Source organism: Drosophila persimilis, unplaced genomic scaffold, assembly GCF_003286085.1.
Source record: "Drosophila persimilis strain 14011-0111.01,24,50 unplaced genomic scaffold, DperRS2 tig00000002-arrow-pilon, whole genome shotgun sequence".
Lineage (NCBI taxonomy): Eukaryota > Metazoa > Arthropoda > Insecta > Diptera > Drosophilidae > Drosophila > Drosophila persimilis.
In genome coordinates this window covers 10,263,808-10,289,436 of record NW_020825289.1, presented here as the reverse complement: position 1 = coordinate 10,289,436, position 25,629 = coordinate 10,263,808, and the positions used below count along the sequence as shown (strand labels likewise).

The window sequence follows — 25,629 nt, the reverse complement described above, 5'->3', positions numbered from 1 at the left end:
ACTTTGATTTACGTGGCTTGATTTATTTTAATTGAGAGAATTTAAAAACGCAACCCAATGGAAACCAAATCAAAAGCAATAATTTTGTAATTTTTGAAAAGTTAAATTTTACTCCCAATAGGGGATTGAGGTAGAAGATACATAGTTTTATGACGAAATTGTACTGATTTTTTGAAGGTTTGGCACTTGTTCCGAATGGAATGCCGAATGGAATTTATTGTTAATTATATATGTATGTATGTGTAATGGTAATTTAATTGCATTTTAAAATTACAAAATATAAATATGAATATGATTGTTATTTGAAAACTCTAGATGTAATGTTCAACACATAACAAAAACAGAAAAACAAACAAAAAAATATCCGAACAAAACATGAATATTTACTACACATTGTGCAATTTTTGCTTACATAGAATTAGAAACATTTTGCCATAATTCTTATCCATTTTGTTTTTGACACGCCAACAAACTATTTTTGTTGCAGAAGCCCATCGTGCACTGACAGCCGGCACGTCCCTAGGTTTCTCATATGTATGTATTAGTCGGGACCATTTCAAAATTAAACGAAAACAAAAACAACTATTAAATAATCAGAGAAACACTAGAGGCACACACAGAGTAATAGTTGCTGCGGGTTATAAATTAGTTTTACATGCGGTTTATTATGCAGAAGAGTCCACAAGAAAATTGAGCGGACGCTTTTTGTTGTCTCTGGATTTTGAGAATTTTAGCTCTGAATGTACCCTATTTAAACGCGTTGGAAAGACACAGTCAATCCATTAGCCGTCGTGCAATATACATAACATAGATGTCTATTAAATGTCTTATAAATACGAGTATATGGAGATTAAAAAATCCACAAACTATTGCAGCACAATGGAATTTAAAGGAATGGTGTACTATCAAAATATCAATTGGCGAATGGCCCAAGTTGTATAGTCGAAAGCAAAGCAGATAGAAGTGCATTGAGAAGTGTTATCACCAGAAACATACTTATAGGTACTATATGTGTATGTATGTACATACGTGCATACCTAAATTAAATACACAAAATCTTAGAGCAAATATTTAGATGTAATTTGAATTATTGTCCAGAAATTTGAATATATTCCCGCTCAATACCAAAGAATGAATTCGAGCCGTAAACTAGAAGGTCGTGTAGCATATGACACTCGATTTGAACGGACCTTAAACTTGGAAAGTAGAGGTGTTAATGAAAATGAGTCGCATACATATACCATTTTACTCGTACCAACCTTATTTATGTGTAATGAGTGTATAATAAATGTGTAAACTTTCAATTTAATCGTCGAAGTGTTTTTTTCGGGGATTTAATATCGTAGAGTTGAGCATTTAACCAAAAATCAAAGTCGATGAATATGATCATAGACAGAAAATATTAGCCCATTGCTGACTATTGGGTATTTTAGTACCCTCCACGAAAATTATGAATTTCGAAGAGATTCGTGGTCTTTTTTGTTAAGTAAAGATGAAGGATAGGATGCATCTACAAGAAGAATTCTTATTATTATTAGCATATTTTCTGCGGCTTAATTAAAGTTGTTACCCTGTTTGAAAAGGGGGTTTCAGTGGTCTAAGTTCGTTTTTTCATCGGTATATTTTAGGTATATTTTGAATCGGTAATGGCCCGGTTGACAACATTTAAATCCTTGTCGCTCACATTCAAAAAAGTTCGATTTGGCGCGCACCACCGGTATATTTTGAAAATGAGACCGTATATTTCGGTGCTGTTCTGAGCGTCATACTGTAAAAACTGGTTTTCGCCGCGCTCCCATGTGGTGTTTTTTAGTGCTAAATGGTATTTTTGTCATCTATTAATTTCATTTTCAATGTTATATAAAAATCCAATAAATGCAAGTATTTCGAATAGGCCAATCATGTATAGAATTGATTCATCAAACGTATAAAATTAAGTGGGCATGGCTAAATGTTCCATATAGATAGTATTATTCAACGGAACAAAGAATATGAGGAATTGGTCGTTTTTTGAATCGAATTTGAATTCGCCGCAGTTTGCTTTAGCAACAATGAGTCCCATTCCAGACACAATGTTGTTGCAACATTTACTTGAAAACCGTTTTTTGGTCAAAATAAAATACTTACAAGCAATTTAAAGAAGCAATCTTGTAAAAAATGTATTTATCTATGCGATAAAGCTAAGTGGGCAAATCTATACAGCGATTCGCCGTAGTTTCGCTTTTGCAACAATGAGTCTCATTCTATACACAAATGTTGCTAAATTACCAACAACATTGCAACTGTTTTTTTGTTGAACTATTTTGCTTAAACCTTGTTTAGTCAAAATACAATAAAAGCAAGGACTAAAAACTGGCCAGTTAAGTAGAAAATTGATTCATTAATCGTATAAAATTATGAGGGCATAGATAAAGGCCCGGTTGGCAACATTTAAGTCCTTGTCGCTCACATTCAAAAAAGTTCGATTTGGCGCGCACCACTCGGTATATTTTTCAAGTGAGACCGTATATACTGTAGAAACTGGTTTTCGCCGCGCTCCCATGTGGTGTTTTTTAGTGCTAAATGGTATTTTTGTCTTCTATTAATTTAATTTTCAATTTTATATAAAAATGCAATAAATGCAAGTATTTTGAATAGGCCAATCATGTATAGAATTGATTCATCAATCGTACAAAATTAAGTGGGCATGGCTAAATGTTCCATATAGATAGTATTATTCAACGGAACAAAGAATATGAGAAAATTTGAATTCACCACAGTTCGCCGCAGTTCGCCGCAGTTTCGCTTTAGCAACAATGAGTCTCGTTCCATACACAATGTTGCGCATTCCATACACACTGTTGCAGCAACATTTACTTGAAAACCGTTTTTTGGTCAAAATAAAATACATTAAGGTAATTAAAAGAAGCAATCTTGTAGAGAATGCATTTATCTATGGGATAAAGTGGGCATCTATAGCTTGAAATATAGGCAATACCCGATTCGCCGCAGTTTAGCTTTTGCAACAATGAGTCTCATTCCATACACAAACATGTTGCTAATTCCATGCACACATACCCTGGGAGAAATGGATGATATAGAATTGTGAATACGTTTGTCTTCCAAGGCTCAGTAGGTATCAGGATCGACATAAATATATACAAGATACTAATAATGTACTTGAATATGTCTAAAGAATATCAATTTGAGAAAAGGTCTTAATAAATCACATTTCATCTTCATATAAAATTAACAAAATAGGGTATACAAAGGCCTATACTAGGGCTTTAGCGACTGTTTTTCTTGTTGAACTATTTTGTTTAAACCTTGTTTTAGTCAAAATACAATAAAAGCAAGTAATAAAAATAAGCCAGTTAAGTAGAAAATTGATTCATCAATTGGCTAAAATTATGTGGGCACGGCTAAATATTCTATATAGCTGGTAATATTCGACGGAACAAAGAAAACGGGGAATATGAATAATAGAACTTGAATTCGTCAGTATATTTACGGTATATTTTTTAAATAAAACAGTATATTTCGGTATGTTTCGGTATATTTCTGAGGGACGGACGGTATGTTTTAACTAATGTACGTGGCTTGCAACAACAAATTTCCCAAAATTAAAAAAAAGTGCTAAAATTTTATAAATTTCAATACAAAAAGGCCGAAGAAACCGCCGGTGAGGCAAACAGAGCTACATGAATTGTAAGTGAGAGCTTGCGGGACGGGACCCAGCATCGTCATCTATTTGTTTCTGTCGCATCTTCTTCATTTGCCTGCAAAAACAACAAAGGCAAAACATCCTTTCACTTTTCTTTTCTCCGTTTTCTTGCTCCTGAGCACACGACATTATTGTAGGTGTGTGCGTGTGAGTGGTTTCAGGTGATAATTCAGCTGATTTCTTGTGCGTTACGTTACTCAATGGCAGCAGCCGCCGCTTTTTACCGTCCCTCCCGTACCGTCCGTTCGCAATTTGCAAAGCAAAACAAAAAATGGCGCAAGACAACAAATGTTGTGTTTGTTTCGTTTGTCAAGTTTATCATATGTATGTACATGTACATGAAGTACAAGTATGATATGTATGAATAAGAACTTGAATTCATATCATTGTTTGCCGCTAAAAATAAACGATTTTAGAATCTGTTGTTTGGTGTCAACCACAAATATGCGCATATTCATCTGTGTTTCGTTATGTAAAAATAGAAAGATCAGCTGTTGAACAACAAAGTCACTATTCTCTGGCGTCCCCCCACCATATAACGTCGACTACGATTTCCAACGAAATTCGCATGCTATTCGATAGGGAGCTAGTATTTCATCATCCTGGGCTTCAGATTTCGCCAAACCGCTCTTCAAATTGCATCAGCCCATGAGCTGGGGTATAAATGCAGGGGCCGTCGCTTCCTTGCGTTTACTTCGCAATCGAGATGCAAGCAAGCTGCACGCGTAACCAGACACTGCCTTTACTCAGCCAGATGGGCGTAGGATAGGTCAGGCTCGGGGTCGAGCTCAGACTAGTAATTCTCATCTGACCAGCCGCATGTGCATCTTCCACTTTTTCCCATTGCAGAATCAATCACACATCACGCATCAGCATCATCCCGCACTCACGCAGACACATCTGAGAGGAAATGATTCCAAGGATACAGTAGACCGTGATCCTAACACTAGACAGCAACCAATGCATAGCAATAGTATGAATAACATACAGAGCGTCCCGCCTCCCCCCGTGGCTGGTGCGGGCGTGGGCGTGGGCATTAAGACGGCCCGGAGCAACATCTTCAATGTGGATGGTTTGCCGCAGCAGATGGCCAGCCTGACCATCGACTACTCCAGCATTCGAGGCAAGGATGTGCTGGTGGAGCCGAATGAGGGTCAAATGGAGCTGCTCCAGAAGCGGCTCCTTGATCGCATAGCGGACAGTTGTGGGGAGACCATCTACGAGATTGGCGTTGGCGAGGGTGAGTCATATTTGCGGTTCAATGGCCCATACATGTGACTCCCTGTTCCGACTCCTCCGCAGATGGCAGCGATAAGGGTCTGAATCCGGAGCAATTCGATGCCTCCGTGAGCACGTTGCATCTGCTGGCAGCCAATATCGATGCAGACGTGGTCAAGCTGCGTGAGCGGCGGGCAGAAAAGGGACAGACGGCCCAGTTCCTCATACGGAAGCACATCGAGACGACCGATTTCATGGAGATACGGTAAGCAGAGCGAGTGACCATTGGCGATCATCCCGAATCTAACATTCGAATCTTCCAGAGTGGCCGTTGTGGGTAATGTGGACGCTGGCAAGTCCACCCTGCTGGGCGTACTCACCCATGGGGAGCTGGACAATGGACGCGGTCATGCGCGCCAGCGACTCTTTCGGCACAAGCACGAAATTGAGAGCGGACGCACCAGCTCCGTGGGCAACGACATACTTGGCTTCGATGGGGTGGGCAACGTGGTCAACAAGCCGGACCATGGACACCTGGACTGGGTCAAAATCTGCGAGAACTCTGCCAAGGTCATCACCTTCATCGATCTGGCAGGGCACGAGCGCTACCTTAAAACCACAGTCTTCGGCATGACTGGACATGCTCCAGACTTCGGGATGTTGATGGTGAGACTTCTACCCTTGCCTGGCACTCTATGGAACCGCCCATTAATCCGCCCTCGTTTCAGATCGGGGCTAATGCTGGCATCATTGGAATGACCAAAGAGCACTTAGGCTTGGCCCTTGCCCTGGCCGTGCCCGTCTTCGTGGTGGTCACTAAGATCGACATGTGTCCTGCCAACGTGTTGCTAGACAACATGAAGATGCTATTTAAGATGCTCAAGTCGCAGGGGTGCCGCAAGGTGCCCGTGGTGGTGCGCACCCAGGACGACGTCGTCCTTAGTGCCACGAACTTTGTCAGCGAGCGTCTGTGCCCCATTTTCCAGGTGTCCAATGTGACCGGAGACAACCTAGAGCTGTTGAAAACGTTCCTTAATCTGCTGAGCACGCGGATGGCCGGCTCCGAGAGTCTACCAGCCGAGTTCCAGATCGACGATGTCTACTCTGTGCCAGGCGTCGGCACGGTAGTCTCGGGAACTTGCCTCCAAGGCACCATCAAGTTGAACGACGGTCTCATGCTTGGCCCTGATGCAGTGGGGGCCTTCGTGCCGATCACTATCAAGAGCATACACCGGAAGAGGATGAACGTGGCACGCGTGCGCTGTGGTCAGACGGCAAGCTTCGCCCTGAAGAAGATTAAGCGGGCCTACCTGAGGAAGGGGATGGTGATGGTGTCGCCGGACTTGAAGCCCCAGGCCTGCTGGGAGTTCGAGGGAGAGATTCTGGTGCTCCATCACCCCACCACCATCTCAGCCAGATACCAGGCGATGGTCCATTGCGGCAGCATACGCCAGACGGCATCCATCATACATATGTCGCGGGACTGCCTCCGCACTGGCGACAAGGCCCAAGTGAAGTTCCGCTTCATCAAGCAGCCGGAGTACATACGACCCGGTCAGCGTCTGGTATTCCGCGAGGGACGCACCAAGGCAGTGGGTAACATCCTGCGTCCCATGCCCCACGCAGCCGCTTCTCCTTACCGCCCCAAGCCTGCCAAGATGCAATCCCGATCTCAGAACGGCGGAAGCAATGGCACCAACAATCGACTGCAGGGCCAGGGAAGCTCCTCCGGAGCTAGTTGCAGCAAGGACTGTGGCGAGGAGAAGCTGAATGGCGACAAGCGCGAGGGAGGCAGCCGTCGAGGCGGCAAGCGGAAACGAAACAATCGCCCGCCACTGCCCGGGACGAATCAATCCAACGGCTCTGCCGCCCTAACGCTACCGCTTCCCGGCGGTGAGGCACCGTCCTCGGCTGCCTCCACGGCATGCCCGGAGTGAGAACCGTTTCCTTTGTTCTTTCTAGTTCTGTAAGCAAAAGTATTTGAAAAACTCTGCCAAAGTCTGGCGACCCAATCAGTTAAAAAGTTGAAAAGATAGAAACTATTTTGCTACTGGAATCCAAAATAATAGACATTTGGCCTGTAATAAATTGGACCGTGTTCCGTTCTCGTCCACTCCACTGTAAAATGAGTTGACAAATCGAATTTGTTCTTCTGTTCCTAGACTTAAGATTCACCGATTTCACTGCACATTGAATTTATTATTTTTGACTATAAATATAAGTTACTTAACGGAGAAGTTAATGTACATTAAACAAGTGATTTCACAACTTATTTCTGCTGCTTTATTGATTCCTCTATCTCTTCGGAGTTTCCTAAAAGGTTCCTAGAGTATGTCTGACTATAATTTTGCTTTCCCCGTTTCTATTTACAGATGCCAACGTCGCCGGATGTCTAGTCTTTCCTGTTTTTTAGATCCTTCTTCACACCCTCCAGCTCCTGTTTTACATTGTTCTTGAACATACTGACGAAGGACCTGCAATGCACAAAGGATTATAAGACTATAGTCGCTGTCTTGGTGTTCCGTCCTGCTGCTGTACTCACTTGAAGCGTTCCGGTGTCATCTCGTGCAGCCCCTGCTCCCTGGCCAGACTCTTGGTGCGGTACATGAGGGAGACGACCAGCTGGGCAGCCCGACGCATGGGATAGCTGTCTGCCATGCGCTGGATAAGCTGTTCATTGTTGGCCAGATACCGCATCAGTAGTCGCAGTACCATCGCGCGTGCTCCTGTGCCGTGCCCCTAGAATTCCGTGTCCTTGTACTTGCGTATGAGCTGCTGCTTCAGCTTAAGTTGATTCCGCAGCAGTTCGAGACGTTGCAACTGCTCGTCTTTGTTGTAGTCGATGCCGGGGAGCTGCCTTATTTGCTCGCGCGCGGACTCAAAACGCTTCTGCAGTTCAAAGATCTGCAAATATATTGAGTTACATCTACACTATATCTCTGAGTTATGCTCTTCCCACCTTGTGGTTGCAGTCCTGGGACTCGCGCAGCTTCACAGCGTTCTCAAGTGGATCCTTTTCCACGCTGAAAGAGATAAAAGCATATATGTCTTATGTAAGAGATTCGAGTGAATTGCGCCTTTCGGAAATATGTATGTACATATCCAATACATGTAAGTATTCAAACGAATGACATTTCGAACATTGCCACCGCGGACACAGAACCTACCAGCGCACCACGTCGTAGATGATCGGCAGAATCTCGATGTCCAGTTGGTCGACCGTCAGCTGGCACTGGGTGCCGATGCCGTTGGAAGTCTGCGTCTCCTGCGATATAGTCGGCTCGAAGGGCGAGTTGGAGGTTTGCACGAGTCCGTCGGCTGTAAGGATGGGTTTTCTGTCCTCGATTTGATTGTTTGGCGACAATTCCATTATAAAAGAAGAAAATTTCAATACCAGCGTCGTCTGGTATAATCGAACTTAGCCCACTTAAGCCCCCTCTATTTAAACAGTTCAACGACTTGACGTAAATGCGGAAGATATATAAATGGCGGAAAATAAAATTACATTGATGCAATTTTTGTGGTGTATAAAGGTAACTTATTAATTAATATTATAACCAGCTTTCGGCTATTTCAATTTTTGCGAAAAACGAACTACGCGGGTGACTCTATTGCGATTTCTTATCGATCCGATGCATCCCTGGAATGAACTAGAAGTAGAACTAATAATCAATTCTCTATTGAGGTATTCCGCTGTTTTGCTTAAATACAAAATATGTTACTTATTAGAAGGTTTTACTGTAGCTCTCAGCGAATAAGTCATATAGCCAAGTCAAATAAGCGAGGCGACTCACTCGGTATTCGGGTAAATGCCCTGATTCTAAGTTTCAACTGGTTACATAGACATAACAGTCTTATCAATGTCAGGGCTGGATAAAAAACATTCGCCGGTTGAAGAACAACACATTTCTGGACATTGATGATGGATCTTCGAGCAGCAGATTCCAAGTCGTTGTGCCACGCAATCCAGAAACACAAAACCTAACACCGGGCAGCGTCATCTCGGCTGTGGGAGAGATCCAAGTGGCACCTAACGGAAACTTTGAGCTGCATGCAGATCGCGTGGAATCACTGGGTAAATCTTGTGACTGTTGAAGCCTGTTGCACTTATTAAACCTTTTTCTTTTCGGAAAGCCGAAGGACACCTGCAGGATGGCTATCCTTTCACCCCCAAGCAGAAACACGCACCGGAATATGTTCGAGAGCATCTGCATCTCCGCTCCCGTGTCGACTACGTAGCCGCCCAGATGCGAATCAGACACAAGGCTCAGAAAGCCATACATGACTACATGGATGAGCTGGATTTTGTGCAAATCAACACTCCTCTGATGACCACCAACGATTGTGAGGGTGCCGGCGAGGTTTTCCGTGTACAGCCCGACTCGGAGGAACTGCTTAAGCAAATGGCCCGGCCCAATGTCCCAGCAGAACAAAGCTATTTTGACAGCAAGGTCTTTCTTTCCGTCTCGGGACAACTGCACCTTGAGGCCATGACCTATGGCCTGGGAAACACGTACTGTCTAGCCCCCGCCTTTCGAGCCGAGAACTCCAAGTCGCCATTGCATTTAGCCGAGTTCTATATGTTTGAAGCCGAGCTGGCGCATTTGGATGAGCTGGAGAAGCTGGCGAAATTTATTGAGCAGATGCTTAAGTCCATTACAAATCGCGTACTCGAGACGAGCTCAGAGGACTTGCACTTCTGCCAGCGCAATGCCAATGCTAGCTCGGATCTGCCTTGGCTGACTGTTCCATGGACGATCATGAGCTACGATGATGCTCTCCACGTGCTCCTGGCCAACAAGGAGAGTCTAAAGACGCCCATCAGCTTGGACGAGGGTTTTACCAAGGACCAGGAACTTTTTCTTGTGTCCCACTGCGGCACTCCCGTCTTCGTTGTAGATTGGCCCACCCAGCAAAAGCCTTTTTACATGAAAATCACTCGCAATAATCCGGATCGTGTCCACGCCCTAGACCTGCTGATGCCAGCTGTGGGGGAATTGTGTGGTGGCAGCTTGCGTGAGAGCGATGCAGCCACTTTGAGCTCCCATCCACAGTTTCCCAAGGACTTGTCGTGGTATGTGGACCTGCGAAAATACGGAGGGATCCCTACGGGCGGCTTTGGCATGGGCTTTGAGCGATATCTGCAGCTCGTGACGGGTGTTAAGAACATACGGGATGTGATACCATTTCCCCGATATCCACACAGCTGCAAAATGTGATTAATGTGAGTGAAAAATATGTACTTTTTATTGTTGACAACTATATAAACTTGCATTACTTTGGGGGATGGCTTGGATCGCAACTGTCGTCGATCCAGATCAGTGATCGGCACGCACACACACTGCCAACCACTGTACCAGTGCGCGTGTACGAGAGCGGCAGCATTGCACTTTCCTGTTCACATAAGATAGAGCCTTGCCGATCGCTGATCCAGATCATTGTGTGGGAACATAATTGCTTTATGTTTTATATAATTACCGATTATTCTTGGAAAGACTCTTAATTGTGAAGGCTTAGGATTATGTCGCTGTGCCTTCTTTGATCAGATTGGATTTCAATTACAACTGTCCCAGCATTGGCTTGCGTCCCGGCCAAGCCTCCTTGGCATATTTCTTCTTCTGTGGTCCCAGACCATCGCCCTCGCCACTCGAATCGTGTGGATCCTCAGCATGGCGACGCACTTTAACAAAACAGAATATTATTTGAGGAGGAACTTTAAGAGGAAAACTTTTAAAATCACTCACCTCCTGCATTGGCAACGGCCAGCTTTTGAGCCAAAGTAGAAGTAGGCTCCACCTCCTCTTCAAAAACGGGCATCACCTCGGGCGCGGGATTGGGTAGAAGCAGGCCCAACTTGGAGCTAATGCTCAGAGGCGAGATGGGCTCTAGATCGCTCTTGCCGTGAACCTCTGGAAGTCCCTGATATAGTGAGTTCGTGGGTGACTGCGGAGACGCTTGCAAAGCTGCCAAGTCTCGGTGCTGATGATGTTTATTTTCTGCCAGACTCTGCTGGAACATCTGTTGCACACTGGCTGCATTGGCAGCCGCCAAGCTGCTGTGCCCTGAATGGATGCCCATGTGGTTGAGATCGTACCGAGACCGCTTCGCCGGCACCACTGTGGTCTGCACAAGATTACGGAAGCGTCCCACATTGGGGTCTACATCCTCTGGATTGATGACGATCTCCTCGTCATTAAACGTGACATTACGACACCGCCGCCCCTGTTTCAATGCGTTCTGCTTGCGCATGTTGGTGTCATCGTCAATGCCCAGCATTGAAATACGCCTGTTATGGGCCGTGTTGTACTCGGTGAGATTCTAAAAGGGAAGGTCCAGTGATCGGCTTCGCTTACATTCCGAAATGACTTTAAACTCACATCCAATTCAGTTTGGCTTTCGGGTAGACCCAGCAAGGCTCCATCACCGGTCTCGCTGATGGGCAGATCCTCCATGATGTTGGTGTGCTGTCCGGCAGACGGTCGCTCGCGGAGGATGTAGTTCCTTGTCGAAGCCCCAAAATGAAATTGGCTATTAATCTGAAGCTGTGTCGGCTTGTGAGCCTCCAGTCTAAGGGTCCCAATGAACGTTCCATGAGCTGGGAAAGACCATTACATGTGTTATTCCGCACAATATTGAAGAGTTGCACACTTACTGGAACCCAAATCCACGAGGTATGTAATGTTGAGGTGCTTGTGGTACACAAAGGCCGCGTGCACGCGGGAGCACGACGCGTGGTCGATGCAAAAGTCATTCATTTGACTGTTTCGACCAAATAAATAGCATTTTTTATCATCAACCATCAGTTTTTGTACTAGTTTTTCATCCTTGAGAACATCCAAGTGGAGCCCCGTCGGCGGTTTTCCAGCCCTAAAATGTGTGTGTTTGCGTGTATTTGATGTGTTCAGATTATGTTGCGTTTAATTACTGACCAACTGGGTATGTCGTAGCTGTTAGCCATGCGTTTAACTTATGTTGAACAGATGATAAAGAATTGATTAAGATTTGTTTATTTTTATGCACAATCCTGAAACAGTGTGCACACACTTGCGGCCGCAAAAAGCATAAAGTTTTCGGTATTTTTTGTATATTTTTTAAATGAGACGGTATATTTTGGTATATTTCTCGTCGGACGGTATATTTTAACGATAAATCCGCGGTCACACTGGTCAGACCGTATGTCTTATCGATAAGCTAATTAAACGAAAACAAACAAGCGAACCGTTTTTTGCATTGCGCTTCTCTAGATAATTGCGGCGTTGCGAGTTTTTAATCCAATTAATAAACTGTGTTTGTGAAATTAATTGCTGGAAGGTGTGTGTGCCTAAGCTACAAGCTGCAAGTGGCGGCCCTGGACGTGCTGTAAAATCCAAAACCGGATCTCCGTGAACTCATCTTTGTGACGTCGTCTATTATTGTAGTATTGTTGTATTAATCATAGTTAATTAGTCGCGAAAATGGTTACGACTACGGCGATCGCCGATCTGTGCATCTTTGTGCTCACCTGGAATGTTGGAACTCATTCGCCCAGGAATTTGTCGCTGACATCGCTGCTGGCCTTGAATGGAACCACCAACTGTCCGGGCAACCAGCTGCCCGACATTTACGTCATAGGCTTGCAGGAGGTCAGCACCAAGCAGGTGCTGAACATCTTTAAAGACGACCCGTGGGTGTTGGAAATAGCCTCCCATCTGGAGGATCACGAGTACTTCAAGGTGGACTCGAAGCAGCTCCAGGGAATTCTGATAACGATGTTTACCAAACATAAGCACATTACCCACATGAAGAACATTGAAACGGAGGCGACCAGAACAGGCCTAGGAGGGCTGTGGGGTAACAAGGGTGCAGTAAGCATCCGGCTCAGTCTGTACGGAACTGGAGCTGTCTTTGTGTGTTCCCATTTGGCGGCCCACGACGACAAGCTGAAGGAACGTATTGAGGACTACCACCAGATAGTGGACAACCACAAGTACCAAGCCTCGGGCTATCGTCGGATCTTTGACCACGATTTTGTCTTCTGGTTTGGTGACCTCAACTTCCGGCTGTCCGGCGACAGCAGTGCATGGGACGTGAGGACCGCCGCAGAGGGTATGCGCTATGACGAGCTGCTCAAGCAGGACCAGTTGAACCTGCTGAGGGAGACGGGGAATGCCTTTAGCTTGCTGGAGGAGCAGGCCCCCAACTTTGCCCCCACTTTTAAGGTGATTGAAAACACAATTTAATTTCCCTTATCTGACATAACAAAATTGTATATTCTTGTAGTTCATTGAGGGCACCAATGACTACGACCTGAAGCGGCGCCCGGCCTGGTGTGATAGGATCCTGCATCGCGTGCAGCGCAACATTTATCCGGCCGTTACTCTGAGCGCCACCCAGCTGTCTTATCAGTCGAATATGGAGTATACGCTCTCCGACCACAAGCCCGTATCTGCGACATTCAACTACAAAGTAGAGACTGCTAATCAGACCGACGAGGAGTTGCATGAAATGACCCATGCCGGCGCCTCAACCCCCGGTACACCAAATGTTAGTTTGACCTTCGCCTTTATCGTGCTTGTAGCTTTGCCTTATTCTCAACTCTGATTTCGCTTCTTTTGTAGTTGTTTAATGCGCAGCTAGAGCAATGGTGATGCAATCATGACGTCAATTAATTGTTATATCCCTGTTAATGCTTTTAATGTCGAATCTAAGCAATATCCATTATTGAATGTGATTTCCTTACAGAAAAAATCTGTGAAACGAATATATCAAGAGTACAATGTGAAGGAATCTCTTTAAGTCTAAGTAGCAATCACTCAATCAAGCAATATCTCAAGTGTCAAACTCCAAGTGCGATTTATATATATATATATCTATCGAAATATGTTTAAACATTTAAACAACAAATTTAAATAATTATAAAGACCAACTGCTGCATATCATACGTTGTATTAGACAAAGATATTTTTCTACGAAAATTGTTAATCGAATAAAGACTTGTTTTTGACTGGCAACTGGCATCATTCGATTTGACTCTTCATTCGGCTCTCAAATCTATTTAAATAAATTATATATAATACTGACAAAAACAACAGCACGCACACGCATATTTATTCAGAAATGTTTTTTGTTTGGGTTTGTTTCGTACAACATCGGCGCGTTGTCTATTCTTTATTAGCTAGGGGTTCGGTTCCTTCGGTTTGAACAGTTCTTTATATTTTACATACATTTGCTTGGGAGGGGGGCCAGCCAACGTAGGGTAGTATATAATATAAGTATATAAGCCACCTTTAAATTATTATTAAAGCGCTTTGCCTTTGCCTTAAACTTAGAGCATATGTAAGGTATGGATAAAAATTTAAAATTAATACATATGTAGTTCCCTTTTTGCACAAAAGTGGTTCATAATAATAATAAATATATATACTATATATATATTTTTATGTAGGTGTAGGTGTATGCATATGTATATTTTTGGATGAAGCGTTTCTTGTAAATTGGGGGGTAAATGCTACAGTAAAAATTATCATAAAATTGCCTCTCCTCTCCTTCCTTCCGTCTAGCGTTCATGTTATGAATGATGATCGATCGTCAGATGTTGTCGTCGGGATGGCACAAACAACCACCAAACAGGAAATAAATAGAATAACAAAATGAATGATTTGAAATTACGTTTGAACTACAAATGAATCTCAAATGAATATTTGTTCGTTATTTTTCCACTGATTTCCAATGTAGCGTAGTGCTTGTTGCATTTGAGGTTTCTTTCCTTCTTTCTGTTCAGTGTTTGAGTTATACTTAGTTTGCTAACGGACGTTTTGATCATTTTATTGTTGAACTCTTTACTTAAATACAAACGCAATTTCGTAGTGTCACAGTACTCTTTGTTTTATAGCCATTTTCTAGGGCCATGTATGGTCCGGTCCATATTTGTGATTCGATTCGGTCAAGCGATCGCCTCGACAGCGAACCACAGAGCAGAGCCACATCGTGTGCCACTGAACATACAAACATACATAGATATCTAACTAGTTAAATAGATAAGATTGTGTGTGTTTGTTTTGGGTTTCGGTTTGGGTTCGTGTGTGTACTACTCATAAGTATTAATCTCCAGTCAAGTTTCGTAAAATTTCGATTTCTATTGTAGAACACATTTTTCCTTCCCACCGCTAATATCCACTTGCTCCAGCTCCCTGGCTATCTCATGGTCGTCTTCAATGCTACAAATAATAAATGATGAGGGTTTTAAATACGAGTTTCTGACGAGTATGGCTTACGCAATTTCCTGATTATGCAGATGTTGAACCAGCTGATCCCGCTTGTCCACAATCGTAACCAGCTCTTCGAGCAGTAGTCGCTCCTTCTCCCGCTGCACCTCCGTCTTGCGCCAGTCCTCTACAGATTGAGCCGCTCGCAGTTCCTGATTAAGCATTGTAAACTTCCGCTCCAGATCTTTCTCTTGTTCGCTGGGGGCACAACCAACACACATGAGTAATCCGTGCCGGGGAAAATATAGATAGATAACACTTACAGTATGTTCAACTGCATCTGTCGCCTGAGCAGTGCGTTCTTTTTGTTGACCAACGTGAACCACTGCGATAGCAGTTGCTCCTCCGTTTCCTCGGTTTCTGTGGGGAACAATACGTGTTAGGATTAAAATGCATGCATGGTACCACGTATGGTTTCTATAATCTCAAAAATGCTAGTTGTAGTTTAGTGTAGTCTAAGAACTAGGACTCCTTCGGCGGTTTTAAAAGCTGTTGCAGAGATTGCAGACTCTGTGATTAGTGAGAATTAGTGAGACGGTTGAAGCTTAGAGCTTCCTTCGAACGAAGTTAGATACAATCGGAAGCAGGTATTTTTAAATAGGGAAAGCAAAAGACACACAAAACGAACAAACGGCAAACAACAAACAGCACAGAGCAGACAGGAAACAGCAGAAGGTACAAGGTATGAACGATGCGATGCGATGCGATGCGGATTAGGCTGCGAAAACGGCGGCAGGCGGTTGTGAGGCGGCGGTTGGGTAGTGCTGTTCTAGCGGCGCATGGCGGAAGCAGTTAGGAACTCAATGAATCTAGTGGATGGACGGGCTGGCACTTTACCGCAATGGGTGCGAGAGTGGGGCCTGCGGGAGCGCCGTTGATGGTGGCGCCGCTTGTGGCGATCCTGCTGCCGCCGAATGGAGGCCACATGTCCTGTGGCTACCATGGCCAGGGCATCATCATCGTCGCTGTACGCTGGCAGATTGTCATAGGAGGACTGCTGGGAGGACATGCCCGAGGCGGAACTGCTTAGCAGATGACTGTAGGGCACGACATGATGCACATGATGCGGTCGCGGCCGCAAGTGATGTTGATGGCTTTCATGGGTGTTGGGGCTGTTCGATGGATGATGGTCTTTATTCACATTGACAAAACAGGAATGGGAGCGGGGTCGCGGCCGTGTCTGGCCCAAGGTCTGGACCTCATCGCCCGAGATACAAGCGCTATCGCTGGAGGTTTCATCATCTCCGCTTGTTGTTCCGGCACCGTTACCGGTGCCCGTATCCATGCCCGCCCTGCATGCTGCTCTACTACCGAACAAGCTCTCATCGTCGGAATCGAGCAGCTTAATGCGAATTAAGTCACCACCACCAATACTATTTCGGATTAGCCTAAGGAACGGGTTCCCGTTCCGATTGGTTCGATTATTACTTGGATTGCCGCCCATCACAGCGCGCAGCTTAGCCTCCAGACTGCTGGCCTTCTGGTCGATGGCCTCCTGCTCCCGCTCCAGTGCCTCCAGTTCGGACTCGATGTAGGATAGCTTTTCGCCCTGCAGAAACACAGAAGACGAGAATTAAACGAACATCTCAATGTGTAGGACCATCTTTCCTTACCCTCTTCTCGTGCTTTGGTGAGATGCGGTCCACAATCGCATTGAACGATTGCAGGGGACTGCCATTGATGTTGACTCCCCCGGATAGGGCATTGCTTAATCTATGACTAGGACTGATCTTGTTTCCCACACTGCCTGGCTCCGCCTCGTCAATTTTCTTCAGGTTCTCGAAGTAGAAATCGTCGGAGCCATTCTGAATGGGCGAGATGGTGCGCTCGGGCGAAAAGTTAAAGCGCTTGCCCTTCGTGGGGCTGGTGGGACTGTCGATAGAGCCGCCGCCGGCTCCGGTCTTGGTGCGGGTCTCCAGTATCAGGCGACGTGCCTGCTCCCGCAACCGCTGCTTTCGCTCCTCCTGCGAAAGCAAACAAAGCCGATAATTGTGTGAGAATTGATTGATTAGCGTGGGGTCGCGATGCATGCAAGAGATAGGCTGCGCTGCGGGCGGACTGTGTCTCTGGCAAAAGCTACTTACGTCGTTCGCATCGCCGCGATCGCCGCTGCCGTTGGAAAACTTTAACTTTTCCATCATAAGCTTAGCTTTTTCACTCATTGCCTTGTGGCGCGTTAAAATTCGCTATAAAACAAACCAAAGTAAAGCAAAAAAAACACAAAGAAACCAAATCATATTTACAGAAACGAAAAGCTTAACTACAACATGAAATCAATTCAAAACTGCAACATAACGAAGCACTGCAAAAGCTACAGCTACTACTCTGCTGCTGGCATCTACTCACATTGGCCGCGTGTGCATCTAGCACCGATAGGGATGCATTCTCCTTGCCCCCCACCTGCGTAGCGTTCAATGAGCTTTCATCGGCGTCCTCCACAAACTGGCTCTGGGGCGGCGGAGGCGTCAGGCATGACTGATTGGCATGCTGCGATGCGTTGATCGAGTTTTTGTCCTTTGTGGGCGACAGCACTTTGCCCAGGATATTCTTCGAGTTATACAGAATAATGTTCTTCACATCTTTTTTGCTCTGCGGCGATAGCTGCTGGGCTTTGTCCAACGAAAAGATGTCATCGTCGAAGGAATTCTGATGCAACAGCTGCGTCTTCAGATGCGAAAAGTTGAGGTTCTGCGACAAATTGTCCGACTTGTAGTTGCCAATAACGTAGCTCGACTCGTCCGAAGTTGTACCTGCGAGATGACACACCGTGAAATAGATTGTTTATAAGAATTTCAATAGTTTACATACCGATTTGTTCGATTTGCAGCTGCTTGCCAGTAAAGTGCGCCCGCAACTGGTGCAGATATGTCATGACAGCCAGCTTGTCCGGCACAGTCAGCAGATTCATGTCCCGCGGCTCAATGACACGGGGTATGCCCAGCGATTCGGCCGCATCGAAGGCAATGCGACAATTGCCAACCACATCGTGGGCACTCAGCTTCGTCATGTCGCTGCAATAGTGACAGAAGATTATAATGAAAGATGAACGATCTCTGGCGCATCTCAAAGAGCACTCACATCAGATCCGGGACAAAATGATGGATGATGGCACAGAATGCCATGCCGTTGCGCCAGCTGGTCGTTAGGTTTGTAACCTTTACATTTGGATAGTCTTTGGTAACTTCTTTGCACCACTCGAGCAGATCCTGGCCGGGTGTGTTCTCCTTTAGTACAATCTTTTCGACAGGCTTTAGGCTGTTCATTCCACCGGCCACTGCACTCGACTGCGATTTGACAGAATCATTAATCGTTGGGGCGGGGGCAGGGGCTACTGGCTCGTAGCTCTTCTTCAGATTGAGCGGCTGCAGCTCGGCACGCTTCGCATTCGACGAGGCATCCCTGCTGCTCCTTGTGGTCTGCTCTGGTGGGGCAACTTCCGTGGCCGTGCTGTTGTTCTTAACGATCTTCGCGGTCTCCTCCTTCTTGGGCTCAGCCGGTAGATCGACAACTGGGCGAGACTCCTCCTTCGCGTCGAAGTTTAGAGCCTTTCCCTTTTTTGCTTTCGCACTCTCCTTGGCAGTGGCTGCCTTTGGTTCTAGCGGTGTGGATGTGATCACCTTGGCGAATCCCTCACTGTGATTGTATCCCAGTGAGCCTGCAGGTGTCTTCTGCTGATCCGTTTGCCTGATTTCACCTGTGCCCCTGGTGGGCGTGCTCTCCACCACTGGCTGCAATCCGTTGGGCGTTTTCGAACCCTCTTCGACAGCAGCAGCAGAAGCTGCGGGCAATTCAAGTGTATGCGAAGCTTCCCTTTCGCCATCGGCTTCTAGTTCAAAATGCAATTGATTAAAGGACTCGGCCAATGGTGTGGGATCTTCAGATAACGAAGGTACTACACAGAGTAACAAACGGAAAATAAACGCAAAAGAATAACGAAATTTACATTTAAATTTACACAATTTACGCACAAGAATACGAGAGTTGCGGGGTAAATCATTCAAGATACATGTGGTGTGGTGTGAATTGGATAGAAAGGGAAATAAACATTGTTTGAGTATGAGGAATTATTGTACAGATAGTATCTACAGCTAAGAGTTACATATATATAGTATATACTAAGTAAAGTAGAATTAACATACTTAATCTAGTCTGATCTATTTTGCGTACATTTAGAAAAACATCGAAACATCAAGAGTCTGTGCATACAAAGGATGAACGGACGGCACTTACCACTTAGCGGCGTGGCCACATCTATGCAGCCATTGAGGCTCGTTGTCATCTGCTCCAGTTGATGGGTGAAATCATATAGATTGTCCGTGATTTCGCTGAAATTCTCGAGGTCCGGTATATCCTCCAGATCGTCGAGCGGGGCCACATCACAGTTGTTGTTCACCGACATCATTGAGACAACGCTCTGCATGTCCTCATCTCTGCAAAACACACATACATATGTACATTTTTACTGGATCTCTGGATCCCTGCCGGTGTTTACTCACGTTGCCTTGCCCTCTCGGAGGAACACACAGCTGATGGTTAGTTCCAGGCTGGCTGCGGTTATCTTCTTCGAGACCGGCTTAAGACTCAATGTAAAGCTCTGCTGAGTAGATTCGATGCTTGCGTACCTTCGCATATTAATGCTGGCGCTGGCCAGCACACGTTTCTTTCCCATGGGCGTGACCTGTTACAAGATATAAGTAATGTGTGTGTTTTACCACCCAGTGCTCACTCACATCTTCGATGACGAAGGTCCAGTCCTTATCCTCCAGCTCGTGAGTGCGGGGATCCTTGAACAGGGTGACGGATATGGTGTGATTGTCCGGCACTGGCCAGGATATATTGCCCACCAGGGGGTTCATCATATCCGGCTCCCATGGTAATGGTGCACTGGCCACGCGTCTCGATCTTCTTGTCCACACAATGGAGAGATTTGATGGCCGCCTTCAAAGATGATTCAATTAATATATGGATTATCTGTTTCTGAGGAATCTGAAAGTGCTTTCAACTCGAATCTATTCTAAGAACATACGCGGTCTTATTATACATACTCGTACATTTCATGTATGTATAAATGAAATGAATAACATTTTTTGTTCCCGGAAAATGACCGTATTTATACAGATATGTGGGCCCTTGAGCTGATATGCGCCTGTACATATTGGTTCATATATGCAAATGATGATTAAAAAGAGCAGTCTGCATAAAGAATTTTAATATCAACAGGAAGTGGGGTCATGTACGAGTATATATGTAAGCACACTCATATTGGTGAAGGGGTTTATGGGCCACTTGAAAACGAGAAATTCCTAATTTTCGGCTGTCCAGAAGAGCTCTGAATACTTGTATCCCAACCATAGATATACATAGATAAAATCACTTACCATTTGGCGGTGGTCTCTAGGTGCAGGTCGTGGTAGGAGGCGGTGAACTGGAACTTTGCCGCTCGCTTGAAATTGCGCTGTAAACGCTTCCAGACGCTGCCCATGACGACACTTGTGGTACCCTCGTGGGACCGTTTTATTGGGATGTTGAGGGGGGCGGTGGGGGCTTCTGTATAAAATTATCTCCGCTTTGATTCTCGTTGTGGGTGGCGTCGACTTAAGTCTCCTTAGTGCATGATGTCCTGTCATAAATCAGCTGCTACCGCTGCAGTCGACCTTAAAAGCACAGAGCGCAATAATTGATTAGAATGCGCTTCAAACGCAAACGCCTGACACTATGCTATGTATGATCTGGATTATATTTCTGGGTCGTTCATACAAAGAGAGTGCACTCTTCAGATACAATCCAGATTGCATGGTCATGAGGTACTTGAGATTTTTGCTCAAAACAGTGCCTACGACACTAGACCGAGTCGCCATTAATGGATTTTATTCTATCTATCATATTTTAACACTTTTTCCCTTGAAGGATTTCGTCTCCTCTCGCTTTGTTGTCTGCAAAAATACTCAAAAAATACATACGCACACACACACACACTCGACCCGAACAGAAGTACACACGGATACGCACAATTCTCCCTCCCACCATCGGCACGCTATGTATCGTTTAGTAGTATTTGTTGTTTTGCCATTGCACTGTGTTTTTTGTGACCTTTAGTTGTCACTTTTGTCGCGTTTTTGTTGCTTTTCTTATAAATACTTTAGAGAATTACAGCTTATTGCTAGTTTTGTATTTATCTATTAATGGCCCTGTGTATGTGTTTGTTTGCGTGTTGTTCGCTTTTCAGTATATTTCACTAGCCAATCCAATATTTAGCAAAACTCTGTATCCCACATATATGAATATGTTTGTCTGTATATACATAAATAGCACCATTATGACGTCACTCTTGTTTTGGTCTCTGAATTCTTTTCAAGGCCTTATATGCTTTGATACGGGCAACGACACTGCTCCTTGAGGCTTCGCGAGTGTTCTTGACTTGCACGAGATCGGGATTGTCACGGCCCAACATACATTTAATTCCTCGAGTTTTCCGCACACAAAACAATATCCCAGGGCTGCACTACATATATTTAATTCCGGAATTCTTCGCACAACAAATCCAGGGCTACAAAAATTATTCAATGAAACGTTAAGTGTAGACTGCTAGAGACACAGTTAAGTCCAATATTCAGGGCTGCAGACAAGAAAAGTGCTATCGATAGTTGAAATGGTTTAATTGATTTGCGCGCAAATTGTTAAATAAACTGCGTTGCATTTTAATTTTAAGCCCAATTATGTATCGCAGACCAATTTTTGTTTTAAACGCAATTCGATAATTTTTATTTATAATTAAATCATGGGTTCATTAATATTAATTACAATTATTTAAAAATTAGACGTGGCTGCTGCTCCATTTCGATTTGTATGATCAAGAGAATGTTGATTTAATTGAATGTGAAATTATTTTGTTTTTTTTCGCATTTGTTTCGTTTCGTTTTTGTTTTGCTTTGTTCCGCCGTTATAAGTCTACACATATGCTATGTAAGTGTGGGTGTACATATGTATGACGCTTTTAATGCAGCTGGTGTGTGTTTTGTTGCAGCGGCGTGGCAGTGGATCTTTATCGTGGTTTTGTTTTAAGCAATTTAATTAAATTCAATTGATGTTTTCCTTGCAAATAAACACAAATAAATAAAAAAAAAGAACAAACCAAAAATGATTAGCTGTTGAGTCGGGGGTGGTTTGGGAGGGCCGACCATGTGGCGACATACAGATACAAAAGAAGCGTATCACAAAAATATGGTTAGAAAAAAATGGTTATAAACATGTCATAGTGGCGCATGAAACGAAATATATCACAAACAATTTGCTATCAAATAATTTAAAAGATAATTACAATTGGTTCTGAACCATGCAACTGAAATTATCGATCATCCTACAACCGAGAAATGTGTTAAAAATGCTTTATACATATATTAATTCGCTTCCTGGTGTTCGTGCATACACATGTACGAGTACTATATATCTAGCTGCCACGCCATTAAACCACACAGATACCCGTCTAAGTTTTGCGATTGGACTGGCCCTTAGCCTGCGCTTGCTGCTGACCCTGCTTGCAGAAGTCCTTGTACGCGCGCTCGGTTTCCTCGTCCATTTCGGGATCGAGATCCAGGTCGCCGTCTCGTACATCGAATTCGTCGCCTTCACTGCCATTGGCATCGTCCTCGGCAGCGAGAAAGTCCGTCTCCTCGGCAGTCAGCTCATGGCCATCGGGGCCGTAGAAAACGGGCTCATCGCTGAGGCGCGGTGGCTCTGCCACAGTATCCTCCTCGCCACCGAGAGCGTTGGAGACCTTGCGGCCCCAGTTGTTCTGCTGCAAGGCAATGACGCTGGCGGCCATTGCGTACCTGCCGTTGGTCTTCAGTTCAATCTCTTTCAGGGCTGTGATTATATTCAGCATGTCTTTTGGGCAGTCGGCGGTGAGGTCGTAGCCGGCCAGCTTCAGGGTCTGGCAAATGCAGCGCACGTTTTCAGCACTTTCACAGGCCAGGAGCTTGGTCAGAGAGTACACAATGTTAACGGCAATGAGTTGGATACGGGCGTCGTCATCCCCGCGGAGCTGCATGTAGAGCTCGGCGAGGAAGAGCGCAGTCTCGCGCACTTTTTGCTGCTCCCCAGAAGTCATATACTTCGACACTTCCTCCTGGTGGTAGTCGAGCTTGCATTTGAGTAGAGTGTGGAACAGCGAGTCTGGTTTGGGGTTCAGCATGTGCAGCAAATTGTACAGCTTGGCCCCCATGTATCGGAAGTTCGGCTGCTCGATGGATTTCTCGAATATATCCTCCATGGCGATCGAGAGTACGTAGTGGTTGTTCTCCATGCCGTCGAAAATGGTTAGGAAACGTGATGCGATTGTATCAAATTGGCCCGGATTCTGAAAGATGGACCGAATAGAACGCGATTAGTGGGCCAGACCCCAAAGCATATGGAATTAGCTACTCTCACCTGGTTAAGGCAATGTATCACTGTATCGAGATACTCCAATGCAATGGTAGCCATGTCCGGCTGCGACGCGTTCGACGACGACGAGGACGAGGCAGCTGCGGACGAAGTAGAGGCTTGTGGCTGCTGCTGCTGCTGTTGATTTTGGAAATACTGCTGCTGCTGCTGCTGTTGCTGCTGATGGTGCGGCTGCTGTGCGATTTGTTGGAATGAATTATTTAAATGAGCGTAACGTTGGAATTTCCCGTGTTGATGTTGTGTGTTCTGTTGGTGTGGCAGTTGCTGCTGTACCTGCTGCTGATAGAAATTGCCCCCCATTGATCCATTGTTTGAGGACTGCTGATTGGATACGTTCAGTCGGCTTTGGAGAGAATTCGGTAGATTTTGCATATCATTCTTAAACTTCTGCTGATGCTGGTGGTGATGATGGTTGTTGTAGTGCTGCTGATGCTGATGGTGGTGCTGCTGGTGCTGATGATGATGCTTGTAGCCATTGACATAGCGGTGCTGCTGCTGCTGCTGACCGTAAGGCGCTGTTCCTCCAGGCTGGTGCTGCTGATATTGCTGATGTCGCGAGTGGGGTTGTGGGGGCGCGACTGCCCTCGGTATAAAAACTGTGGCGGCCGCCGACAATTTCGATGAGCCGTCAAAGCCGCTGGCCAGCTCAGACAAAGCCTGGGCCTGGGCCTGTGCATAACCAACTGCTTGACCAGGAGCGTACTCACTCTGAGCATAGCCCGCAGCTCCATAATCGTTGAATAAGTGCGCCTGTTGGTCTAAAGGGATGGCGGCGGCATGGGCCAAGCCAGTGGCGGCGGCATTGCCCCCGGGATTCGGTCGACGTAGTGGCTCATACTTGTCTTCGGATTGGAAGGGTGCGCGGCATGACATAGCGATAGCGGCGTCGATTTCGAAAACTAAAAATAAAAACACACAATTAGCTCTGAACACGTTTTAAAAAGCACCAAACAAATCACATTCATGTTTCAATGATGCGGTTACGTGGACGCCGAGCGCCGACGCCAATTCCGCCACAATTGCGGACATTTTGTTTCTTCGCTAGGTGATTTTATTTTTTTTCAAGCACAAAAAGTCGTTTCTTATATTTTCTTTACAGACTTGCACTGACTCACAAATCTTTCTGACACTGATGCTTCAGTTTTCAATGCCTACCTTAATTTGATCGAAATTAAACGTATACGTCGTTGGTTTTCTTTTTTTTTCGTCTTGCTTGCGTTGTCACCTTTGCTTTGCTGCCTTTCAACTTTCGCTTGCTCGTGTCTCCGTGTCTGTCGGAATTATATATATTAATGGCCGACAAGTTCACGTGATTGTAATATGCATATATTAAGATGCGGGTTGCTGATATTATACTGATTTGTTGTCGCTATACTTTACCAATTATTTCTTTTGCAAAAGATAATTAAAAATTTCGCCTTTTCACTGTCGGGAGCGCTTTATTCGTCAAATATACCGTCAGACCCTCATAAATATACCGAAATATACGTCACAAACTGCAAAAAATACCGTAAATATACTGACGAATTAATTGTATTACAGTTCCATCATGTTTCTCCTTTTTGATATTCGGTTGAATATTACTAGCTAGCTAGGACCCTCAGCCCTGAACACATAATTTTATCCCGTTCATAAATCAATTTCCTATAAGACTGGTAAACTTAAAAATCTGATCTTTATTGGATTGTTTATAAAATAAGGTTTAAACAGATACGCTCAACTATGATTTCCACTAAATTAATTTAGCTAGACAGTTGGTACATATTAACTACATTTGTATGTAATTAACAAAAGCGTCACCTGAAGTGCACGTTTGTTGACAAGTTTGGCCGTTTTTTTTCCATATAAGCCCCATGGAAGCGCCAGTGTGAAACCACTTTTTGACATGCCTTTTTTTTTTGTATTCGATGTGGCCTGGGATTTCCATACTAATGCTTTGGTCCATAAAGCATCTTAAAAAATATTGGAAAATACTGGAAAACACTATGCAAGCTGTGTGAGCTAGACTTTCAGAAATATACC

General features: G+C 44.8%; 8 protein-coding genes across 16 annotated transcripts; 3 read left to right on the top strand and 5 right to left on the bottom strand.

Moving 5' to 3' along the window:
- The first annotated feature begins 3,599 nt into the window (after positions 1-3,599).
- Positions 3,600-7,064, top strand: LOC6590113 (GTP-binding protein 1). Of its 2 annotated transcripts, none has more exons than XM_002016475.2 (5): positions 3,600-3,687; positions 4,553-4,943; positions 5,006-5,186; positions 5,245-5,587; positions 5,650-7,064. In XM_002016475.2, exons 2-5 carry the CDS (start codon positions 4,664-4,666, stop codon positions 6,856-6,858), a joined length of 2,013 nt encoding a protein of 670 aa, XP_002016511.2. In that variant the 5' UTR covers positions 3,600-3,687; positions 4,553-4,663; the 3' UTR covers positions 6,859-7,064. The 2 variants fall into 2 exon arrangements, with proteins under 2 accessions (XP_002016511.2, XP_026841096.1); XM_026985295.1 differs by lacking the exon at positions 3,600-3,687 and adding an exon at positions 4,454-4,472.
- A 35-nt stretch (positions 7,065-7,099) lies between these two features.
- On the bottom strand, positions 7,100-7,645 carry LOC6590112 (uncharacterized protein NCBP2-AS2 homolog). Its single transcript, XM_002016474.2, has 2 exons — positions 7,464-7,645; positions 7,100-7,395 (listed from the first exon to the last, which is right to left on the bottom strand). The coding sequence occupies exons 1-2, from the start codon at positions 7,634-7,636 to the stop codon at positions 7,314-7,316; spliced, it is 255 nt and encodes an 84-aa protein (XP_002016510.1). The 5' UTR covers positions 7,637-7,645; the 3' UTR covers positions 7,100-7,313.
- On the bottom strand, positions 7,643-8,336 carry LOC6590111 (mediator of RNA polymerase II transcription subunit 9; the record flags this gene model as incomplete). The annotated part of the gene is made up of 3 exons (XM_002016473.2): positions 7,643-7,825; positions 7,881-7,944; positions 8,089-8,336. Coding segments are annotated over 3 exons (477 nt in total), but the record flags the coding sequence as incomplete, so codon positions are not given.
- Positions 8,337-8,636: 300 nt separating this feature from the next.
- LOC6590110 (probable asparagine--tRNA ligase, mitochondrial) lies at positions 8,637-10,158 on the top strand. Its single transcript, XM_002016472.2, has 3 exons — positions 8,637-8,726; positions 8,789-8,996; positions 9,056-10,158. The coding sequence occupies exons 1-3, from the start codon at positions 8,637-8,639 to the stop codon at positions 10,138-10,140; spliced, it is 1,383 nt and encodes a 460-aa protein (XP_002016508.1). The 3' UTR covers positions 10,141-10,158.
- LOC6590836 (nuclear inhibitor of protein phosphatase 1) lies at positions 10,145-11,913 on the bottom strand. Its single transcript, XM_002016471.2, has 5 exons — positions 11,851-11,913; positions 11,574-11,788; positions 11,299-11,516; positions 10,666-11,239; positions 10,145-10,601 (listed from the first exon to the last, which is right to left on the bottom strand). The coding sequence occupies exons 1-5, from the start codon at positions 11,877-11,879 to the stop codon at positions 10,480-10,482; spliced, it is 1,158 nt and encodes a 385-aa protein (XP_002016507.1). The 5' UTR covers positions 11,880-11,913; the 3' UTR covers positions 10,145-10,479.
- A 264-nt stretch (positions 11,914-12,177) lies between these two features.
- LOC113565228 (phosphatidylinositol 4,5-bisphosphate 5-phosphatase A) lies at positions 12,178-13,768 on the top strand. Of its 2 annotated transcripts, XM_026986865.1 has the most exons (3): positions 12,178-13,119; positions 13,181-13,444; positions 13,519-13,768. In XM_026986865.1, the coding sequence occupies exons 1-3, from the start codon at positions 12,376-12,378 to the stop codon at positions 13,546-13,548; spliced, it is 1,038 nt and encodes a 345-aa protein (XP_026842666.1). In that variant the 5' UTR covers positions 12,178-12,375; the 3' UTR covers positions 13,549-13,768. The 2 variants fall into 2 exon arrangements, with proteins under 2 accessions (XP_026842666.1, XP_026842665.1); XM_026986864.1 differs by having other exon boundaries at positions 12,179-13,119; positions 13,181-13,767.
- A 265-nt stretch (positions 13,769-14,033) lies between these two features.
- Positions 14,034-21,671, bottom strand: LOC6590835 (EH domain-binding protein 1). 6 transcript variants are annotated; one of them, XM_026986862.1, is made up of 14 exons: positions 21,478-21,583; positions 20,544-20,819; positions 19,896-20,103; positions 19,662-19,843; positions 19,396-19,595; positions 18,244-18,991; positions 17,974-18,176; positions 17,512-17,915; positions 17,250-17,351; positions 16,779-17,129; positions 16,594-16,714; positions 15,429-15,525; positions 15,175-15,363; positions 15,036-15,117 (listed from the first exon to the last, which is right to left on the bottom strand). In XM_026986862.1, the coding sequence occupies exons 2-14, from the start codon at positions 20,645-20,647 to the stop codon at positions 15,036-15,038; spliced, it is 2,991 nt and encodes a 996-aa protein (XP_026842663.1). In that variant the 5' UTR covers positions 20,648-20,819; positions 21,478-21,583. The 6 variants fall into 6 exon arrangements, with proteins under 6 accessions (XP_026842660.1, XP_026842659.1, XP_026842661.1 ...); XM_026986863.1 differs by having other exon boundaries at positions 18,244-18,988; XM_026986859.1 differs by lacking the exons at positions 17,250-17,351; positions 21,478-21,583 and adding an exon at positions 21,619-21,671 and having other exon boundaries at positions 14,034-15,117; positions 16,003-16,714; positions 18,244-19,057.
- Positions 21,672-22,545: 874 nt separating this feature from the next.
- On the bottom strand, positions 22,546-25,055 carry LOC6590834 (polyadenylate-binding protein-interacting protein 1). Of its 2 annotated transcripts, XM_026985066.1 has the most exons (4): positions 24,988-25,055; positions 24,763-24,878; positions 23,593-24,506; positions 22,546-23,521 (listed from the first exon to the last, which is right to left on the bottom strand). In XM_026985066.1, the coding sequence occupies exons 3-4, from the start codon at positions 24,478-24,480 to the stop codon at positions 22,649-22,651; spliced, it is 1,761 nt and encodes a 586-aa protein (XP_026840867.1). In that variant the 5' UTR covers positions 24,481-24,506; positions 24,763-24,878; positions 24,988-25,055; the 3' UTR covers positions 22,546-22,648. The 2 variants fall into 2 exon arrangements, with proteins under 2 accessions (XP_026840867.1, XP_002016505.2); XM_002016469.2 differs by lacking the exons at positions 24,763-24,878; positions 24,988-25,055 and adding an exon at positions 24,567-24,620.
- Between the last annotated feature and the right edge of the window lie 574 nt (positions 25,056-25,629).

Excerpts from the sequence above, each read along its gene's own strand:
- LOC6590113 (XM_002016475.2), top strand. The coding sequence starts at position 4,664 with ATGCATAGCAATAGTATGAATAACATACAGAGCGTCCCGCCTCCCCCC. Across the intron at positions 5,187-5,244 it reads ACCGATTTCATGGAGATACG|AGTGGCCGTTGTGGGTAATG; the intron begins GTAAGCAGAGCG and ends CGAATCTTCCAG. Across the intron at positions 5,588-5,649 it reads CAGACTTCGGGATGTTGATG|ATCGGGGCTAATGCTGGCAT; the intron begins GTGAGACTTCTA and ends CCCTCGTTTCAG.
- LOC6590112 (XM_002016474.2), bottom strand. The coding sequence starts at position 7,636 with ATGGTACTGCGACTACTGATGCGGTATCTGGCCAACAATGAACAGCTT. Across the intron at positions 7,396-7,463 it reads ATGACACCGGAACGCTTCAA|GTCCTTCGTCAGTATGTTCA; the intron begins GTGAGTACAGCA and ends TGTGCATTGCAG.
- LOC6590110 (XM_002016472.2), top strand. The coding sequence starts at position 8,637 with ATGTTACTTATTAGAAGGTTTTACTGTAGCTCTCAGCGAATAAGTCAT. Across the intron at positions 8,727-8,788 it reads GCGACTCACTCGGTATTCGG|GGCTGGATAAAAAACATTCG; the intron begins GTAAATGCCCTG and ends TATCAATGTCAG. Across the intron at positions 8,997-9,055 it reads AGATCGCGTGGAATCACTGG|CCGAAGGACACCTGCAGGAT; the intron begins GTAAATCTTGTG and ends CTTTTCGGAAAG.
- LOC6590836 (XM_002016471.2), bottom strand. The coding sequence starts at position 11,879 with ATGGCTAACAGCTACGACATACCCAGTTG. Across the intron at positions 11,517-11,573 it reads CCTCGTGGATTTGGGTTCCA|CTCATGGAACGTTCATTGGG; the intron begins GTAAGTGTGCAA and ends GGTCTTTCCCAG. Across the intron at positions 10,602-10,665 it reads GGCCGTTGCCAATGCAGGAG|TGCGTCGCCATGCTGAGGAT; the intron begins GTGAGTGATTTT and ends GTTTTGTTAAAG.
- LOC113565228 (XM_026986864.1), top strand. The coding sequence starts at position 12,376 with ATGGTTACGACTACGGCGATCGCCGATCTGTGCATCTTTGTGCTCACC. Across the intron at positions 13,120-13,180 it reads ACTTTGCCCCCACTTTTAAG|TTCATTGAGGGCACCAATGA; the intron begins GTGATTGAAAAC and ends ATATTCTTGTAG.
- LOC6590835 (XM_026986859.1), bottom strand. The coding sequence starts at position 20,647 with ATGGGCAGCGTCTGGAAGCGTTTACAGCGCAATTTCAAGCGAGCGGCA. Across the intron at positions 15,364-15,428 it reads CAGATGCAGTTGAACATACT|CGAACAAGAGAAAGATCTGG; the intron begins GTAAGTGTTATC and ends TTGTGCCCCCAG. Across the intron at positions 15,118-15,174 it reads CTGCATAATCAGGAAATTGC|CATTGAAGACGACCATGAGA; the intron begins GTAAGCCATACT and ends TATTATTTGTAG.
- LOC6590834 (XM_026985066.1), bottom strand. The coding sequence starts at position 24,480 with ATGTCATGCCGCGCACCCTTCCAATCCGAAGACAAGTATGAGCCACTA. Across the intron at positions 23,522-23,592 it reads TGATACATTGCCTTAACCAG|AATCCGGGCCAATTTGATAC; the intron begins GTGAGAGTAGCT and ends TCCATCTTTCAG.